At 39.6% G+C, this 20,277-nt stretch overlaps 1 protein-coding gene across 1 annotated transcript; it reads left to right on the top strand.

Moving 5' to 3' along the window:
* Positions 1 to 479: 479 nt before the first annotated feature.
* On the top strand, positions 480 to 19,624 carry ufsp2 (ufm1-specific peptidase 2). The gene is made up of 12 exons (XM_034188585.1): positions 480 to 599; positions 776 to 866; positions 5,787 to 5,970; positions 7,961 to 8,027; positions 9,581 to 9,735; positions 11,558 to 11,750; positions 16,536 to 16,682; positions 16,833 to 16,997; positions 17,110 to 17,234; positions 17,333 to 17,409; positions 19,178 to 19,302; positions 19,392 to 19,624. The coding sequence occupies exons 1-12, from the start codon at positions 597 to 599 to the stop codon at positions 19,476 to 19,478; spliced, it is 1,419 nt and encodes a 472-aa protein (XP_034044476.1). The 5' UTR covers positions 480 to 596; the 3' UTR covers positions 19,479 to 19,624.
* The last annotated feature ends 653 nt before the right edge of the window (positions 19,625 to 20,277 follow it).

Genomic DNA, 20,277 nt, shown 5'->3' with positions numbered 1-20,277 from the left:
ATTCAAATCTGCTGGTCTTTCTCTGACAAAAACACTTTGTGGTCCCATGAGGACAATTCTCTTTATTATTATTATTTTTTTCTATTTCTATAATACAAAAGAGAAACACACACACAATGCAGAAACGCTTTACAATGCCGCCCCCCCAAAAAAAGTTGCTAAAATTGGCAAAATTACGAGTTAAGGCGAATGCATCAATCTTGGGCGGGCTTAATGTGAACCAATACAATTACGCAACAAGAGACACGTGTGCCATTTTCAAAAGTGGAATTTTTTTGGGGGGATAACAACTATTTTATTTTTAACACCGTCCAGTAGGGTGTCTCTGCTGAGCCCGAGGCGGTTCTGTCTTTTTTTTGTTGTTGTTGTTTTTTTTACAGTATACGTCAGACTCCATTAATGTTCCATATCCAAACAGTTGGTGGCGGTAATGCACCGTGTCGGTTTGGAAACCGCCAATAAACTCGACAGAAGAAGTAATAGAAGAAGGAGGAGTAGAAGAAGAAGAAGGGGAAGGGTTGGGGGCAGTGTTGTGCGAACAGCTAACCGAGTTTTTGTTTTATTATTTAAATTAAACTTTTTACAACTCCGAAACCATGGTGAGCGAGTGGCTGAATAATTAAACGAAAAGTTAATTTTGTGCCTGTCGCGTGTGGCTCAGCTGTAGGCTGGTGGATATTACTGCCAGCTGGTGGCATGATGCAGGAAGAAAAATAAAACTTATAATCAAAGGTTTGCTGCTTCGCTCCGACTGACTACTCTTATTTTACCTCAGGTTGTTGTTGGCTCACATCCCTCTGACATCAGTACCATCGTACGTGTGAGAGGACTGCTGGATTTCAGATTCCAGCTGGACAGCTCTGATGGTATGGTCACAACTTTCTGCGAATGTATTTAAATACGTAATATGCTACATTCATTTTGCACAACACTTGGACATGTTTAAGGATTCACGTTAAATATCCTGAGAGCTGCACAATTTCATGTTGATGTATGTAAAAATACAAATATTGTAAGCACAGCCCAGGTCTGAACACTTAAGACTTTTGCGACATATGTCACAGAACTCCATTTATGGAATCCTGCTTCCCACTGACTTCTGTGTACAACCACAGGATATCAATATATATATATATATATATATATATATATACGCGGTCTGTCCATAAAGTATAGGTCCTTTTTATTTTTTTCAAAAACTATATGGATTTCATTCATATGTTTTTACGTCAGACATGCTTGAACCCTCGTGCGCATGCGTGAGTTTTCCCACGCCTGTCGGTGACGTCATTCGCCTGTGGGCACTCCTTGTGGGAGGAGTCGTCCAGCCCCTCGTCTGAATTCCTTTGTCTGAGAAGTTGCTGAGAGACTGGCGCTTTGTTTGAATAAAATTTTTTCTAACCCTGTGAGACACATCGAAGTGGACACGGTTCGAAAAATTAAGCTGGTTTTCGGTGAAAATTTTAACGGCTGATGAGAGATTTTGAGGTGATACTGTCGCTTTAAGGACTCCCCACGGAGCGAGACGTCGTGCAGTGGTCCCAGGCGCCGTCGTCAGCCTGTTTCAAGCTGAAAACCTCCACATTTCAGGCTCTATTGATCCAGGACGTCGTGAGAGAACAGAGAAGTTTCAGAAGAAGTCGGTTTCAGCATTTTATCTGGATATTCCACTGTTAAAGTAGACTTTTTTTAATTTTTCGAACCGTGTCCACTTCGATGTGTCTCACAGGTTTAGAAAAAATTTTGATCAAACAAAGCGCCAGTCTCTCAGCAACTTCTCAGACAAAGGAATTCCGACGAGGGGCTGGACGACTCCTCCCACAAGGAGTGCTCACAGGAGAATGACGTCACCGACAGGCGTGGAAAAACTCACGCATGCGCACGAGGGTTCAAGCATGTCTGACGTAAAACATATGAATGAAATCCATATAGTTTTTGAAAAAAATAAAAAGGACCTATATTTTATTGACAGACCGCGTATACAGTAAAACTCACCTAAACTGTCGTCGTATCAACTGGATATGCGCACTCACTGGACAAATGCTTTGCATGTTTATTAAGGTCAGTGTAAGTACATAATATAGTTGTAAATACATTAAAATTACATGCATGACACAAGAAAATAAAAACACTTATTTCCATTATTGTCAATTTAAAAATCAAATGACAGTAATAACTAAAATAAAATAATATCAATAATACTGATAATAGTAAAAATAATGATAATATTAATGTGTGTATGTAACAACCTAAACAATTTCTGAATACATTAAGACAGTAAATTAACATAAAATAATTATGTAGATCAAGAGAGTAGCATGTTTCTGACTCACTGTCATCCTGCATATGGAGAATATCTCCTTCCTCTGTGTCTTTTCCACCAGCTTGTCTGCTTAAAGCCCCTTTCACATTGGCGTATTCGTAGAGCTGCGTATTGCGGCGTTGTTTCATTTAAATATGCCCGAAATGCGCGCGTACTCAGCCTTTTTCCGTGTTTGTAGATCTACTTGCAGCTACGTGTGTCCGCTTTTTAATGTGTACATACAGTCGCTTGTTGCCGCTATTTAAAACCAGTTCCCTCCTGTACAGATGCTGCTGAGTCTGGCTGTGGTAAAGGCTGCTGTGAATGAAGTGCTGTGACTTGATAAACTTTTAAACTTCCAGTTGCTCAGGTCGTCTGATGATCGTATATATGTGTGTGTGTGTGTGTATGTATGTATGTATGTATATATATATATATTAGAGAGAGAGAGATGCTGTTGTTGTTTCTATTATGTTTCTGGATTTCTGAGTTGAGGTTCGATTCCCTGTTCTGAGCACACACGGGTGCTGTGGGCTGTGTGATCATACTCTTGTGCTCTCCAGTTGATTCCTCTGGGTGCACGTACTCAATTTTTGGTTGTGTACAGGAGCGCTGTGTTGCACAGACTTGCATGCAGTAACGCTGTGCTGCACAGACCTGCTTAAAACTGTGTCCAGCGCTCTATGCTGAAGAAAATTAAATGTGTTTAATTTCTTCCGTCCTACGCGCGTAGCCCTCAACATACTGCTGCATAGGGAGCAAAAACTCGACGTAGAGCTGCTAAAAGTGGGCGGAGAGCTGCTCACCTCGACGTAGACGATACGCCACAATCAGAAGCTCTACGAATACGCAAATGTGAAAGGGGCTTAAGACACTTAGGCTTTTATAAAAGTCCTCCTCCCTCCTCTTACCAGTTTGTCACCTTAGGAGTTCTCTTAAGGCCTGAGGTGTTTTGCGGACAACTTTCCTCTTCCAAAGGGAAAATTCAGTGAAATGTGTAAGAATTCAAGGAATTCTCAGATTTTTCTTAGAATAACATGACTAGGAACTATTTTTAGTCTTGGGCTGCTTTGTGGATACCGGCCCAGGGCGTTTATTTTTTTCAAACCGTGCTCAGACCCTGTGGCTAAATGAGGCAGACCTTTATTAACAAAATGCTGCTCGCTTCCAGCTCTGTAATATGATGTTAAGTTTCACACATATCCCAAGGTGTGGTGAACCAAAGACAACCGCTTTAGATCAGAACCCTCTGCGTGGCTGCGAACCCTCTCTGTAGCCCGTTCAAAACAGCAGAGACTGCAAGGGCTGTGATTGGTCACTTTTCTGGTTTCATTCCTTCCTCACTTGTCATAGTTTGAAAGTTTTTGTAGTGCACATACCGATTAAATTTTGATTATGGATCAAATAAAGGAACGTTTGGCAGAAAAGTCCGCAAATATGACCAACTTTACAACACAGAGTCAAAAAACTACAAAGATGCTCAAATGACCATTAATTCATGGAGGGCAATTGCACGTACCGTAATGTTGCTTTGCAGATTGATGATTGTATAAAGAAGCGGAGCTTGTTGATGGACAAATAGGTCCAGAAAAAGCCACTGTTCCTGCGGTAAATTGCATTGTGACCCACACCAAAGTGACTGTGAACCTTAAAAGGGTCACAGGCCTATTGACTTCATTGCATGGCCGCAGAGTTACGGAGCTGGAGAAGCATAAATCAGGCGTTAGGAGTGACTTGACTAAATGTAATCTTTTTAATGCACATAATGCAGGCGTTTATTTTTTTTTTTTCAGACTAAGTTTGGACTCAGCCATTAAATGAGGCACGCCCCTATTCAAGGTCAGCCTTTAAATCAAGGAAATATTTGAGCCTAATTGATGCTGGGGATTCCTCATATTGTTTGGTGCCTTTCTAACTGTATCTAATCTATTATATAATCTGTTTTATACATATAGCAGATTTTGTCCATTTTATACATATAGCTGATTTATAACAGGCAAAATTCACTGGTCTACCTGAGTCCATTATATGTAAGTTTTACTGTGTGTGTGTGTGTGTGTGTGTGTGTGTGTGTGTGTGTGTGTGTGTGTGTGTGTGTGTGTGTGTGTGTGTGTGTGTGTGTGTGTGTGTGTGTGTGTGTGTGTGTGTGTGTGTGTGTGTGTGTGTGTGTGTGTGTGTGTGTGTGTGTGTGTGTGTGTGTGTGTGTATACAGTGAGGAAAATAAGTATTTGAACACCCTGTGGTTTTGCAAATTCTCCCACTTAGAAATCATGGAGGGGTCTGAAATTTTCATCTTAGGTACATGTCCACTGTGAGAGACATAATCAAAAAAAAAAAATCTGGAAATCACAATGTATGATGATTTTTTTTTTAATAATTTATTTGTATGTTACTGCTCCAAATAAGTATTTGAACACCTACCAACCAGCAAGAATTCTGGCTCTCACAGACCTGTTAATTTTTCTTTAAGAAGCCCTCTTATTCTGCACTCTTTACCTGTATTAATTGCACCTGTTTGAACTTGTTACCTGTATAAAAGACACCTGTTCACACACTCAATCAATCACACTCCAACCTGTCCACCATAGCCAAGACCGAAGAGCTGTCTAAGGACACCAGGGACAAAACTGTAGACCTGCACAAGGCTGGGATGGACTACAGGACAACAGGAACGCAGCTTGGTAGAAGACAACAACTGTTATGATTATTTATTAGAAAGTGGAAGAAACACAAGATGACTGTCAGTCTCCCTCGGTCTGGGATTCCATGCAAGATCTCACATTGTGGGGTAAGGATGATTCTGAGAAAGCGCAGAACTACACAGGAGGACCTGGTCAATGACCTGAAGAGAGCTGGGACCACAGTCACAAAGATTACATTAGTAACACATGATGCTGTCATGGTTTAAAATCCTGCAGAGCAGCAAAGTCCCCCTGCTCAAGCCAGCACATGTCCAGGCCTGTTTGAAGTTCACTAGTGACCATCTGGATGATGCAGGGGAGGCATGGGAGAAGGTCATGTGGTCAGATGAGACCAAAATACAGCTTTTTGGAATCAACTTCACTTACCATGTTTAGAGGATGAGAACAACCCCAAGAAAACCATCCCAACTGTGAAGCATGAGGTGGAAACATCACACTCTGGGGGTGCTCTTCTGCAAAGGGGACAGGACGACTGCACCGTATTGAAGGGAGGATGGATGGGGTCATGTATTACGAGATGCCAGTGAAATGGCAAAACTATTATAAATAATCAAAAACTTCTGTTTTTAAAAGTTTGTATTAGTAGCATTTGGAAACAGTCATTGCTGTGAGCTTTTAATTTGAGTGCCTGCAGAGTTACTACATGTAAAAATGCTCAATAGTTGCTGTTTATCTGCTGAACAAAGTGAATGAAAAGTCCCACTGATTCATGGAACAGTGCTAAGATATACTGAAACATCCTGTTGACAAATGATACACATTTTCGACCTGTATTCTTTCAGAATTGCACATCCACAAGGTACTCTCAAAAACATTTGAGAACCTTCGCTCCCAGGTGAAGTCAGACTCCTGCGTTTTTGCAGTCTGCGACAGTCCGGTATTTATTTGGCCAAACAAAGGAGTTTGTGCAGCGCCTGAGGAAGTGACTCCAGATACACCATGTGAAGATCTACATCAGTGGATAAAGTAAGTTCGCGTTTTAAAGGACTGTTCCCTTGTTTTTTGTTTTTGAGCCTCGGTTAAAGAAGTGCCTTATGTCACACTTTCTTGTGCTGGTGGTAACTTGAACAAAATTTGTGAATTTTTACCAAATTTGGACTGAACAGGACATCTTGGACATGCTCAAATATGAGTACAGTAAAATTTCACTAAGACACTCTAAGGACCCCAACTTTGCTGAGCGGTGTTTTGATTAGTTTATTATCCCCCAGCAGTTTGTTTGTTGTTATCAGCTGTCTCCTATTCTGATCACTTTGCCAACCAATTAACCACAGAAAAATATATCCAGATTTGTTATGCATAATCAGAAACCCTTCCAACTTTAAGTTTTGAAAGGGGAACTATGACTATGCTGTTTTTATAAATCCCATAGTGGTACTAGTTACATCATCAAAACACAAAAGCATGCTGCAGTGAATAGCCCCTAATTTATCAACCAACTTCAGTTCAGTTAATTTCATTTATACAGCACCAAATCACAACAAAGCTGCCTCAAGATGTTTCACACAAGTAAGGTCTAACCTTAATAACCCCTAGAGCAAGCACACAGGCAACAGTGGTAAGGAAAAACTCCCTCTGGTGATATTGAGGAAGAAACCTCAAGCAGACCAGACTCAACGGGGTGACCCACTGCTTAGTCTATTCTAACAATTACAGGGTGAACTTAATAAGTGATCGGAGGCCACCGACACAAGAGGCATAATGTCAGTATTTGTGACAGCGATACCGCACACGAGGACCAAATCCAGGGTATTTCCACTAATGTGTGTCGAACCCTAAATGCTTTGCTGGAATCCTAATTCATCCATAATGTCCATAAATGATTTGCAGAGGGGGTCAGAAGGCTTATTTATAAGAATGTTGAAGTCACCAGCAATCAGAACGTTATCCGCACGGGTTGTCAAGTTAGAGAGAAACCAAAGTGATCAGACCAACACTAAGTCAAGAGTGGCATGGTACAAATTACCAGCAGGTGATAATTGGTGCACACGTGCCTTTTTTTTTTTTTTTTTATTAAAGATGCTATGAATTATTATTATTATTATTGCCTCCCACTAGATGCTATATTAGTGCTACTTTAAGGATGTAAACAAAGATTCCTTTGTCAATGTCTAGTCTGTAATTACAAGGTGACCCTGTATTTTCTGAAGGAGGAAAAAAAAACTCATATTTGAGCCAATATGGTATTTGATACACGATTTCAAGTATCGGGGAAATTGATTTTAATGTTGTAATAGAATAAACTGAAGCCATTTAGGAAATGCAGATGAAAGACATATTATTTTGTCCTTTTTCTTATTTAACATTTAGAAAATGGTTACCAATAATGTAGGATGATGTTTGCTGTATATATTTAGGCTCTCACACTTAAAAAAAAAAAAAAAAAAAAATCCAGTGTTTTTTCTTCTAATTTTTTTTCCCTGTTTTGATTAGCCTTACCTATATATCAAAACCCAAGTAGCCTCTGTGAACATGGGTACATGTGTGTAACGGAGAAACTGGGGAGAGCTGACATTTGCCATTTGGTATGCTTATTTATTTTGGGTCAAGGATGCATGCTGCAAAAATGGAAAGTTGATAGGACAAATATTTTTGGAGAAATCAGGAATATTATGTAGCAACAGGGAGCAATGGATGTTGATATCACCATTAATCAATCCCTGGTAACCAGACAAGCTCTGAACAAAGGAAATATCTCAACCTTGCTAGTTGTAAAACATTACATCAACTAAATATGCCAAATAATAAATACAATTATTCACAAAACTTTCTCATTTTATTTCCTGCACTTTCAGTTAATATCATAATAGAAACTTTGCTTAATTTATTACCACCCTTGAAAAATGTCAGCTACCTATTTTATAAGCGCTACCCGATCGAAAACCTGTGGATCCCCACGGGCAATGTGCTAGTTTCAGTTTAATAGTTCAAGTTTTTCTTTCTTTTCCCATATTAGGACAGATGAACAAGACCATTCTGGCAAGAGATCTGCAAAGAAGAAAAGTAGAAGGGCTTCAGCAGTAGTAAGTACATTATTCTCTTGTGTGTAAATGGGATTACTGCAATTCCTGTTGGAGTATTTATAAGACCCACAAAGAAAAAGGAGGTGGTTTATATAGGAATGACACAGTCCAGCTGTGTGCTCATCCATCTGTTTGTGTTTTGTAAACAACTCATTCTCAAACGTATTGTGGACTTCAAAGAAATTATGTACGATAGTACACCATATGAAAATGTGAATAATGGAAAATAATTCCTGAAGGGTAGGTAGTAGGACTTTTGTGTTTAATTGAAGCATCATATAAGACTGACCTCATATGGACAAGTCCCTGTAAAATGGTTTCTGGATTTCAATCATACTTCATACACTGGTTGCACAGCATGTAAAAATGTGCAACAAGGAACATAGTTCCTGTTTGATGTGTTCAGGGTGAGATAATTGAACTATTTCAAATAAATCATTTATTAGTAGACTAGATTCTCAATTTATTATAAATAACAGTTTATTAGTTTACTCAGCAACTCATCTTTATGTGATTTCCTCTCACCCAAGAAGCTTCATTAGTTTGAAAAAGCTAAGATTGCATGGTATGCCTAACATATTAGCCTTCCTGGACTGTATAGTGCACATGTGATGGTGGTTTAAAAAAAAAAAAAAAAAAGATTTTAAGATCTATAGAAAAGCCACACAGAGATCATCTGCAGTTAGATTCACCCCATTCAGCACAACAAAAGCTTAGTGAGTCATTTCCATGTTGAATGAGAACATTAGGCAAGTTTTTTTTTTTTTTACAGTACTGTTTCCCTTGCATTTTCAGTTTTCTACATATAAAATAAGTCTTTTTTTTTCTTCAGGAAACAAACTTGGTGCAGTGTGAGTCACTCTGCAATTAGAAGTAATTAAAAAACTAGTAAAAGATTTGTTTTAAGTCATTTCACACCTTCTGACAACTGGCACATGTATGCAAGAAATGGTGTCTAAAAATGTATGTGTGGGAGGTACAAAAAAAAAAAAACTTGAAAAGTGACCAGAAATTTACTGCGAGTCCCATGAAAATGCCCAGTGATCAGGACACTATGCCACAGGTTGCCATGAGTTTGGTATCCAAGATGAAGGAAGCTGGTCATCTAAAGAAGGCTCTGAAGACTTGCTGATAAGATGCAACCTATTTGTCATGAAGAATGCAGTCCTTTGATCTCTCAACATTATGGATATATCATCCATCCGTCATAGAGAGCACATCCAACCATCTTCTGGAGACGAAACCGCTTTGATGACTCGAGAGAAACATTTATATTCATCTCCATGGTTGAACATATTGACTCGGTATATTTTACAACAGAGATTCGTTTAATCTTTAATTAAAAAAACTGAAAATACTACTGGGATGAATTGTGAAATTTCTTAATGACCAAGAAGTCATCCAGTTGCTGTGAAATAAACTTTTAGGTATAATCATATTGGACTTTCTGAGGCACTGCAATGTTGCTATTTCTGTAACAAATGGTAGTGGCATGTTACCACTTTTTTTTCTACTTTTTCATCATCTACTTTTTTTTTTTTTTTTTTTTAAAGAATGTCATAAACCTTTGCCTGGTTATGGAGGTGACGGGGACAGGCCCCCTTTCCACCCCAATCCTAAGGACAGCAATTCAGAAGTCTCACTTTGTGTCTACGAGTCTTCCCATGGATTGTGTTGTCTGTACCAGCTCCAGCAACTCCATCAAAGAGTATGTCTTTCTTTGTCAAGATTTTATTCTATTTATTGATATGTTTTAAAATTATTTTTTAAGCAGCACAGTGGCACTGCCTTGATTTAAATAAACATGTTGGGTCAAAATGAAAGAGCAAGGCGGCTGTTCAATTTGAGTCTAGTCCCTTCTGCTGCTCCCTTGTTTTCTCTCCGGGTCGCCGCAGCAAATCCAAGGTGGATCTGCATGTTGATTTGACACAAATTTTATGCCAGATACCCTTCCTAAGGCAACTCCACATTACATGGAGAAATGTGGCAGGGGTAGGGTTGGAACTGGGAACCTTCCGCTCTGAAACCAAGAGCATTAACCACCTGGTTTTTTTTGTTGATACTGTTTAAATATAGGCTCAACTGTTCCCTGTGTAGGGAGTAATCCCAGTAATTTCATGGGGAAACCTGAACAACAAAAACAAATTGACTGGTTTGGTGATGAATATTGTTTGGCCAGAAGACTGAAAAAGATTTCCTTTGTGTGGCACAGCAACACTATAACATGGTAATGTCTAGGAAGAATATTATACAGTTACTTCTGTTGACCTTTGCCACTTTTATTGGAGAAAAAGAGGGATATCTTGGAGAGTGTGGCAAAATTCTGTGGGCCTTCTTATGTCTGTCCTCATCAAACCCCTTTCCCCTGAGGTTCAGTCAGAGTCCATCAGCTGTCATTATGCAAATTGGGGGTTGGGGGCAGGGGAATCTGTGCAATATGTGCTAAGAAGAACATGATCATAGAAACGGGCTTCTGATAATTACTTAGAGCTATTGGGCTCAACAATCTTATTAATAAGTTCAACGTCAAATCCTGGCCATTGGCTAACACCTGCAAAAGCCCTATTTGGAGAAAGTTGCAGTGTTTAGGCAGAGCAGGTCGTTCAATGGGATGAGTAGTTGGGCTACTAGTACGCAGACCTTAGTTTGATTCCTGGTCTGGGTCCATGGACAAGACACTTCATCTGCATGGTCTCAGTGCATCCAGCTGTAAATGGATACCGACATTATACTGCATTCCATTTACTTTAGAAATTGAAAATTACAATGAGAACTGACATTACAACCAAGTTAATATCGTTCTATTTTCCACACAGCACTCCAAGTCGGGGAAAAAGAGTCAGATTTAAGAGTCCAAGATTATAATAATAATAATATATATATTATATATAAGATTAAGAGTATATAGGGCTACAAAAATATACCATTCACCAAAGCGGCCTTATGGAAGAGACCAGATGACAGTAGTTATCTTAGTGTTTTCATTTACTGCTCGGTTTGTAGTGTGGTGTAGGTGGTCATTGTTATGAGCAGCATCTGCTGGGTTGGCCAGTATTAGCAGTATCAGTTGATAAGCATTACATTATGCTGTATTTCACAAATTAAAACTCATATAGCACCATGCCCACAACAGTAGTAGGGCAGTACTGTGTGCACAATTTATTAAATTGGACACAAAAACAAATGTGCTGAGAATAAATAAATGAATAAAACGATAACAGCTCCAGCTTTCAGTATTGTGGTTGCTAAGGGCAGCCATCTTGGATTGTGAATGCAGGTATTTGGGGTTTGAACGAGTAGATGAGTTGGAATTGTGATTTCAGCAAGTGTTTTGGGGGGTGTAGCTAGTAAATTCTGACTTGGAAGTACAAATAGAAAGAACCATTAGCTAGAGTAAATAACGTGTTCAGGGGAGTTAGTAGAATCTCATTCCATTCATGCTATGGAATTTGAGGGATATACACCAACAGCAATGGGCCACAAGCATTACATAGGCACTTCTTTTTTTTTTTTCTTTTTTTTTTTTGCAGTGTCTGCAAGCATTTATTGGAGGAGATGATTCAACAGCTGCATGAGAGTGAGAAAGTGGTCCTGCAGCACATGAAGGGAACAATGTTGCTGGTTCCTGAACCACTGCACTTCCTTCTTCCTGAGCCAAAAGGACTGGTGACTGTGGTTTACCCAGCAGGAGTTCCAGACAGCCAATTAGAAATGCAGCGTAAGGTAAGAATGAAGAGCATCAGAGGTCTGATGCAAACCCTGCGCTCTCTTCATACTGAAATATTAGTTTATATTGTTAACTATGAAAATGGGCAGCATGGTGTCTTAATGGTTAGCCCTTTTGACTCCTTACACGAAGATTTTGGGATCACTTCCTCCCTGGTCCTCTCTGTGTGGAGTTTGTATGGTCTACCCGTGTTCATGCGAGTTCACTCTGAGTGCTCCGGCTTCCTCTGACTGCCAAAGACATGCAGACTTGGTGAATTAGAGACTTTAAATTGAGCGTAGGTATGCGTGCGAGTGTGAATGCGTTTGTCTGTCCATATATGGCCCTGTAATAGAGTCTCGTTCTGTCCAGGGTGTACCCTGAGAGAGTTAATTTTAAAAACTTCACAATTAATAATATTAATTATGAAAACTTGACAGATCCAGTGACTCCCGTGTGATGATGAGTTTAATCTTAGATAATCTCTCCGACTATGTTGGTGATGTTGTGAATTCTTTGACTTCGTTCAGAGGTGACTTAAACCAGTCAGTAAACAAATAACTTACTGACAGTATGAGCTTTTTATCAGCTCTCTAGCCGCACTGGGTGGCAGAGATATCATGGTAAACATCTTTTGCTTGATTTTTGACCAATCTGTTCCAAACATTAAACATGTGACCAATTCCATGTGAATGTCTTCCAAGGCACTACATTTTCAAAGTGAGAAAACAATGCTGAAACTTAATCTGCTGTAGAGAGTAGGTATCTCTGGTATAGGAAATAAGTGAAGGTTCAATACTCTGTCCCTCATACCCCGAGGGGAGACCCTTAGTTCCTTGCCTCAGTTCCTTGAAATCAAAAGACGATTGAGCAGAGACTTCTGTCATTTCAGCAGAGTAAAATGAGCTGGAGTTTCATTACTATGCAGCAGCTACATTATCACCTAAGAGGAAACCATTGTGTTTTCCCAGTTTTCATTGTTCAGATTGTTTTTTTGGCGGGGGCTTTTTGGACTCTTCAAGGAAGTGTCACGCCATTTTATTTTCCATTATGATGTAAAAGTAACTTTGTGTCCTCTAACAGATGACCGCTTGTTCCATTCCTCTTTTAACCTGGTTCTCAGGAATCTCTGACGTCATAGGCTGTCACGTCCACAACTATATGCTGTGGACATGACGTATTTTGTCGCAGACATGACAAAAGTGAAAATGATCAAGTAGTAGAAACACAAGTTGATTTAAAAATAACTCTGAAAATGACATGATATGCAAAGTGAATAATTATTTTGAGAATTTTTCATCTCTCTCATATGTGAAATGGAAGACTTGAGGCTTAAGAAGCAGAATGTGGCCAGGATTAACATCAAAAGACAATTTCACTAGTGTCTGTGACCAAAAAGTAAACATGAACCTGCTCCTTGAAGCTTGTCCTGTAAATGCTGGTCTTCCACGGTCTTCTTCAGAACTTGTCAAACTGGTTGTTTGTGATGAAGGTAATGTTAACTGCATTCCCAGGTGTGACTGTAGAGATTGTGGGAATGGCAAAGTCCTGCAGGATCTGATCGATGGCTTAAATGAGGAGGTACGTGGGGAAGAAAAAAACTTGGTGTCAGTGGCAGAAAAATGAGGGTAGAGTTGGTAAGGTTGGAAAAGAAGGCACAGTGCAAGATTTGATGCAGTCCATTCAGAATCAACTGCCACACTTCCTTGGCCACACCTTAATCAAAAGAAAGCAACTTGCTTTTGTCTGGTAACTGCTGTTGTCCAAGTGGACTTTTCCAAAAAATTTTCAGTGACTTACCAAGATGAAATCCAAAGTGCCTGTTGGCACCACAACCAAGTTATAGTGTTCACTTGCATTGTGTGGGTCAACAAAATATGTCAGAGTTACGCCATTGTTTCTGACTACTTGTCTTATGATAAGCTAGCCTTGTACACATTTTTGCAAGTTCTTCTTGTCAGCTTCATGAAAAAGTTTACAACAGTAACAAAATAAAGTCATCTTTTTCCTGACTGTACTGCTTCCCAGTTTAAATGAAAGTTCCTATTCATCAACCTGACATTTCTCATACAAGTGCACACACTTGAGTCTGTTGAGTGCCATTTTTTGCCGCTAGTCAACGCAGGGGGGCTGTTGATTGCATTGGCGGTACTGTCCAAAGGTTGGCTTGGAATAGGGCTGCTATAAACGATTATTTTGGTAATGGACTAGTCACTGATTATTTTTACGATTAGTCGACTAATCGGATCATATGAAAATTGAAGCTTAAGTTAACGCACTAACATGCAGCTGCTCTTATATAACCACCGTTAGCATCAAGCTTGTAGTGTTTAAGGTAAGTGTTAACTAAAAAATAAAGACAGTTGAAACCTTGATTGCCATCCATGGACAGGGGTCTCATGTCAGTCACCAACATGTTAAAGATTGCTTCAGTCAGAATATTTGCTTGCCATGGTGTGTGTGTTGTTGACTAGGTAACAAAGTCATCCATCGAAGAGGAATGTATTTTTTATTTTTATTTTTTTTGTACTGTAACATAATGTTATAAAACATTAGCGCTATTACATTTCTTATTCAAACATGACATCGCTATTATAACTTTACAGCAAAAACATAACATGTGGTAAGCTAATGAAATCGTCATTGTTAATGTTAACATTTATAGCTATCAATATAAGTAAGTAGCTCACTGCAGACGTGACTTTGTTAGCGGCTAACTAGCCAATTAGCTTACTGAGACGACTGAAAGCCTAACCCACAAAAAGTCAGGTTTCCTTATGCACCCTCCGCTCCATTGCAAAATGATCTGATTTTTTTTAAATCACCCATTAAACCATTTGAGGGAGTCAAGAAAAAAATACCCAAGTTGAAATATTATCAAGTATCAATAAAAAATATATAGCTTAAACACACACAGTTTTAATAAGCATGGTGGGAGTAAAATGTACTCATTTTTGTTTCAGCTGCCATGCACCTTTGAATACTTCTAATATCTTCCCTGCCCCCTGTCAGAAATATGGACATCTTGGACTTCTCATGTTATTTTACAGTTCGCATAAATCTTATTAATCTGAGTCTTCAAAGCTTTGGTCGAACCACAGCTGTTTTCTTTACTGTTCCCACATGAATCAGATTGAGTAATCTTTTCATTCGTTTCACATTTTGTCCCGGTTGTTTTCCCAGAACCCATGGGGGACCCACTCCGTGAACCCATTTATCACACAAAATGTCAACTGCTTTCAGCTCTTTATATGTGACAGTTTGCTGCTTTTCTCTGTTCTTTTCTCCATTTTCATATAGCTGTAAATCTTATTCAGAGCTGTATTTGTTAATAGGCTAAAAAAAGCACATAAAGATGACGTGTTCTTGGGAAGTGCGTAGTTTGAGATTTTAGAATATTCTATGGAGGAAAAACTGAATTTGTAGATTGACTAATATATTTAAAAACAAATACTGCCTACTCCTGGTGAGTGGTTACACCCTTGTAATACAAGCATTATGGTTTTGACATGTTGATCGACTCATTCAGGTCAGAGTGCTGGACGTTGGTCTAATCTTCATTCACATGCAGAGCTTTCAACAAGATGTCAAAGTCTGACATCTAACCTTCAGAGTTTGATGCCTTGTGACATGATGAAAAGTTAGATGTCACCCCCCCATCCCCTCCTCCCAAAATATACTCTTTCTTATGAAATGCTCCCTCACTGATGATGCGACATAGCACACTGTTGAAAAACTGTCAGAAAACTAAGCAGCATCACTGCCTTCAAGGAAAGACAAGTTCAGTACCAACATTTCTCAAATGTGTGTAATTTTGACTCATTGGTGGCAGTGTTGAGAAATGGTTTCTCAAAATGCAAAAGAGCAGAGAACCATGTTGTACTTTTTCTGGGTGAGGCTCAAAGCTTCTCAATCACCCCTCATGTCTTTGCAGGAAAAAGAAGATCTAAGTCAGCGTCCTGTTGCTTCCTGTCTTATGGTCGTGAGAGTGACACTATCCAGTGACTTGGTGGCAACTGCATGTCTTTGGTACTAGGTCTCTTTAGGGGACCAACAGGTACTGCTGGAATGACAATGTGTCAAATGAGCAGTCACTTAGCAAGACTAAGATGAGTGGCACATGCATTGTGAGGGAGCGTCAGCTTCGACATGTCACGTGTTTCTCTGTGGATGATCCAGTGCAGAGGAGTGTTGACGAACCCAGTGGCTGGTGAAGGCCAAGGGGACGCCCATGTTTTATCTGGCTACAGCACATACAGAGATATTTTCTAGATGTACCTCACCAGACAACTGGTGATGTACCAGACATCACCAGTTGGAGAGGGGACATCACTTCCCCAACCACTAGCATCACAGGGGAGGTGATGAGCTAGTGGTTAAGCGTTGGTCTTGAGACCCGAGGATCCTTGTTTCAAATCCCAGCCTGACTGGAACATCACTAAGGGCCCTTGAGCAAGGTCCTTAATCCCCTAGTTGCTCCCAGTGTGTAGTGAGCACCTTGTATGGCAGCACCCTCACATTGGGGTGAATGTGAGGCATTATTGTAAAGCTCTTTGAGCGTCTGATGCAGATGGAAAAGCGCTATATAAATGCAGTCCATTTACCATTTGGGTGGTTGCCATCCAGGATCCAAGCTGTGTTTCATGGTGCTGTGGATACAGTAAAGTGTGGCACCAGCACATGCTTCCAAGCATGACTTCACTTGTAGTAGATTTACATTGTGCTTGAATTAGTTCAAAGTGTAAGATTTTATTCCAGTGATATTTTTTGAATAATTAACATTCTTTTTATACATATGTTAGGAATTGCACCAACAGCTTGAGCTTCCAGAAGATCGACCTTATTTTAGAAGGGCCAATACTTATCACTTTCCCAATGAAGCCTACAAAGATGGCTATCTTCGAAACCCCCACCTGGTCCTCACACATCCTGTCCTGGACAATGGCAAGGTAAACACCACTAACATTTTAGTGTCTCCGTGAGTTATGGATTTCTTCATTTTTGCAAGACATATAATGAACTCTAGACAGAATTAAGAACTAATGCTTTTTGGGTGCATTTTCTTTTCTGTGACTTTTCTTTCTTCTTTTGGCTCTAAGGTGTACTTGGTGCAGGGGACCTACAGTTATCACCACTACATGCAGGATCGAATGGATGACAACGGTTGGGGCTGTGCGTATCGCTCCCTGCAGACCATCTGCTCCTGGTTCCAGCAGCAAGGCTACGTAGAGCAGTCTGTGCCCACGCACAAGGAGATCCAACAGGTTGTCTATTTGTAAAGCTCTGGAAATAATATCTCAAAACAATATGTTGGCCTATATTTATATGTTGTATTAACATATCAGTGGAGGTTGTTTTCTTTGATTTCCTTTCCAGGCTTTAGTGAACATTGGAGACAAACAGACGTCCTTTGTAGGATCACAACAGTGGATTGGATCAATTGAAGTTCAGGCTGTTTTGAACCAACTTCTTGGTGTTACTTCTAAAATTATGTTTGTGAGGTGGGATGTGTGATCACATGATTTAGGATAGCAGTGTGTGTTTGATTGTTTATGATGAGTGTTTGGATTTATCTGCTGACAATGTCTGCATTCTTTAGTCAGGGATCTGAGTTGGTGGCCAAAGGCAGAAAACTGGCAAACCACTTCCTCACTGAAGGGACTCCTGTCATGATTGGTGAGATTAATGTCAAACAATTTGCAAACATTTGGATTTTGAACTTTAAATATTGATATCAGTTTAAACACACTTTGGTTTTATAGAACACAGTGTGAAACACATGGTGGCAATCCATTTGGGGCTTGTCTGAGCACTCAGTTACTGGGGGGGCTGGGAGCAAAGTGGCCATATTATTCAAGGGTGTGCTGTGGGCATTTTGTAGGCTTGTCATAACACAACCCATCAGAGTTTCACATGTCACTCCATTTAAACAGGTGCAAGCCAGGTGCACAGTGCTTTGGTTTTGAATAGAAACGAGGGGAAAATTGTAGGGAAATGTTTTTTTGGGGGGTCGGGGGTGAGTGTGTGAACAAAAAGAAAGAGATAAAATTAGAAGTAGCCATGACAGTTGGATTAAATCCCATGTGAATGTTGTGTCCTTTACCGTGTGAGACCTGTTGCTTGCACTACAGCAGTTTTTGTCAACCCTGCATCAGTCTAGATGTTGGTTCTGATCACTTTTCTTACCACTGATGTTGCACACAGTAATCGCTCCCTAAATGAATGAATATAATCCATCCGTTTTCTATAACCGCTTACTCGTGTTAAGGGTCATTTGAGCGGCTGTGGAGCCTATCCCAGCAGTCATGGGGCATGAGGCAGGGTACACCCTGGACAGGATGCCAGGCTGTCGCAAGCCCACATAGACAGACAACACATTCGCACCCACACCTCTGGTCAATTTAAAGTTTCAATTCACCTAACGTGCGTGTTTTTGGATGTGGAAGGAAGCCAGAGCACCCAGAGAGAACCCATGCAAACATGGAGAGAACATGCAAACTCTAAGAATAGATGCATATTCGCTGAACCCTGTATATTGTCAGCAGCAATAGATGTTCGAAGTAACCATAAAATGCAGGAGTACATTTAACTACACTATTCAGTTTGCAGAAACTCGGTTTGAGTTTAGTCAGTGTTCTACCACAGATCAGCCCTATTGACATGCATGAATTTCTTTTTCAGTAATTTGAGAATGGAATTTTGGTCTTGTCTATTTTTATATTGTTGGCGAGAGCATGAGCTGCAAAGTAGAATCCTTCATCAGTATTTTACCAGTACACATTTGAATTTTTCACAGGTTTAGTGTGAAATTAAATAGTTTTGTAATAAATGGAATGAATTTATATAGCAATCTTTTAATCTGAATCAAAAGCTTTAGCACTTTACAATGATGCTTCATATTCTCCCATTTACATACACACATGGCCTTTAGCAATCTGACAAGGATTTGAACAGAGAATCCTGTGGTCACAAGCCCACCGCTTTAACCACTTGTCAGTCACCTTCCCTAATAAATATTGAGTGCAATTCACAGCAATTAAGAAAACTCCAACTTTGGCCACATCAGGTATTTAAATCAAAGTGTGAGAGAATATTATTGAATTGAACTGTACAGCAGAATATCGGTGAGCTTTGTGTTTTTAGACACAGTGCCCATGCAATAGTATACGTGCAAGGGTTACACACGATAAGAATTGCAATAAACGCATTATGAACCCAAGTGTCACCCGATAATGAGATTCAGAATAGAAAACTGAAACCTGCGACTGTTCAGTAATTTGTCTTTGATTTGGAAATGTCTTCATGTATGTGCTCTGATGCTAAAGTATTAACCATGACTGTAAAAGGTGTATAAATCTTGCATATAAAGTTAAAGGTTGGGGGAAAATAACCTGTTCAAACAGTTTAAGCTGTACTAATCTTGTCATTTTTGTCTGTTTTTCAGGAGGAGGCGTTTTGGCTCACACTATCCTGGGCGTGGCATGGAGCGAAACCACCGGGCAGATCCGCTATCTCATTTTAGACCCTCATTATACAGGAGCGGAAGATTTACAGGTTATCACAGACAAGGTAACCTGTTACGCTGTGGCTGTGTTTTTGACTGCACAGTGAGGCTTCTTTAACCACACTGACCTCGACCTGTATGTTATCTTTCTCAGGGCTGGTGCGGCTGGAAAGGAGCAGATTTTTGGGATCAAAATTCATATTATAATTTGTGTCTACCCCAGAGGCCAAAGGTTATCTGAGTTATTGGAGTCTTCCAGGTGCTCATCATTTGGACTCGTAAACCTGACTGTATTCAGTTTGGTTAATTTTGGTGTATTAGTTGTATCATCTTAAAATCATGGAATTTACTTGAAGGGTTTTTATGAAATCCTGATGAATAAAAAAGGCATATACAGATGATTTTTTTTTTTTTTTGTGTTGAAATACTAATTTAACAAGTGCCACACTTTATATACTATTTGTTATAGAATATGACCATGTTTAGGAAAATATCCAAAACGGGCAAACAAGTTTAATAGAGTTTAACAATACAGCAAATCCATACTCTAAATATATTTCTGTATGTTTTATGTTACACATAGTTAAATTTTACAGTTTAAATTTTTTTGGCATGGCCTCCGTTATCCTGGTTTCTTCAAATGTTACACCAAAAGCAATTTATTCGTCCATTCTGTTCTGTTCACTCTTTATTGTTGCTGATCATTTTGGTTGGCTCATGTTGGTGATTGTGTGTATAAAATACTGGAGTCTGTCCCCCTCTGTACAGCTTCTACTGGCATGTAAATTTCATGATTCCGCACTGCAAAAACACAAAATCTTAGAGTATATTTGTTGAATTTCTACTCAAAATATTTAAATCCACTTCATATAAGACAAAATCACTTAACAAGTACAGTTTCAGTCAGATATAAGGGCTTGTTTTTAGATAGCCATTATGTGGAGGGCATCTACAACTACCTCTGGGAGCTTGAGGCTGAACAAAGCGTCAGACCTGATTATCTGCAGTGTCAGGAGGTTAGTGAGAAGATGAGGGCTGTT

The sequence above is a fragment of the Thalassophryne amazonica genome, chromosome 15 (assembly GCF_902500255.1).
Source record: "Thalassophryne amazonica chromosome 15, fThaAma1.1, whole genome shotgun sequence".
NCBI classification, from domain to species: Eukaryota; Metazoa; Chordata; class Actinopteri; order Batrachoidiformes; family Batrachoididae; genus Thalassophryne; species Thalassophryne amazonica.
Note: the sequence above shows the minus strand (reverse complement) of the source record. Positions and strands in the feature narration are given on the sequence as shown.

Bases quoted from the DNA above. Each gene is read 5' to 3' on its own strand.
- ufsp2 (XM_034188585.1), top strand. The intron at 9,736-11,557 runs GTATGTCTTTCT...TTTTTTTTGCAG, and splicing joins TCCAGCAACTCCATCAAAGA to TGTCTGCAAGCATTTATTGG. The intron at 17,410-19,177 runs GTGAGATTAATG...TCTGTTTTTCAG, and splicing joins AGGGACTCCTGTCATGATTG to GAGGAGGCGTTTTGGCTCAC.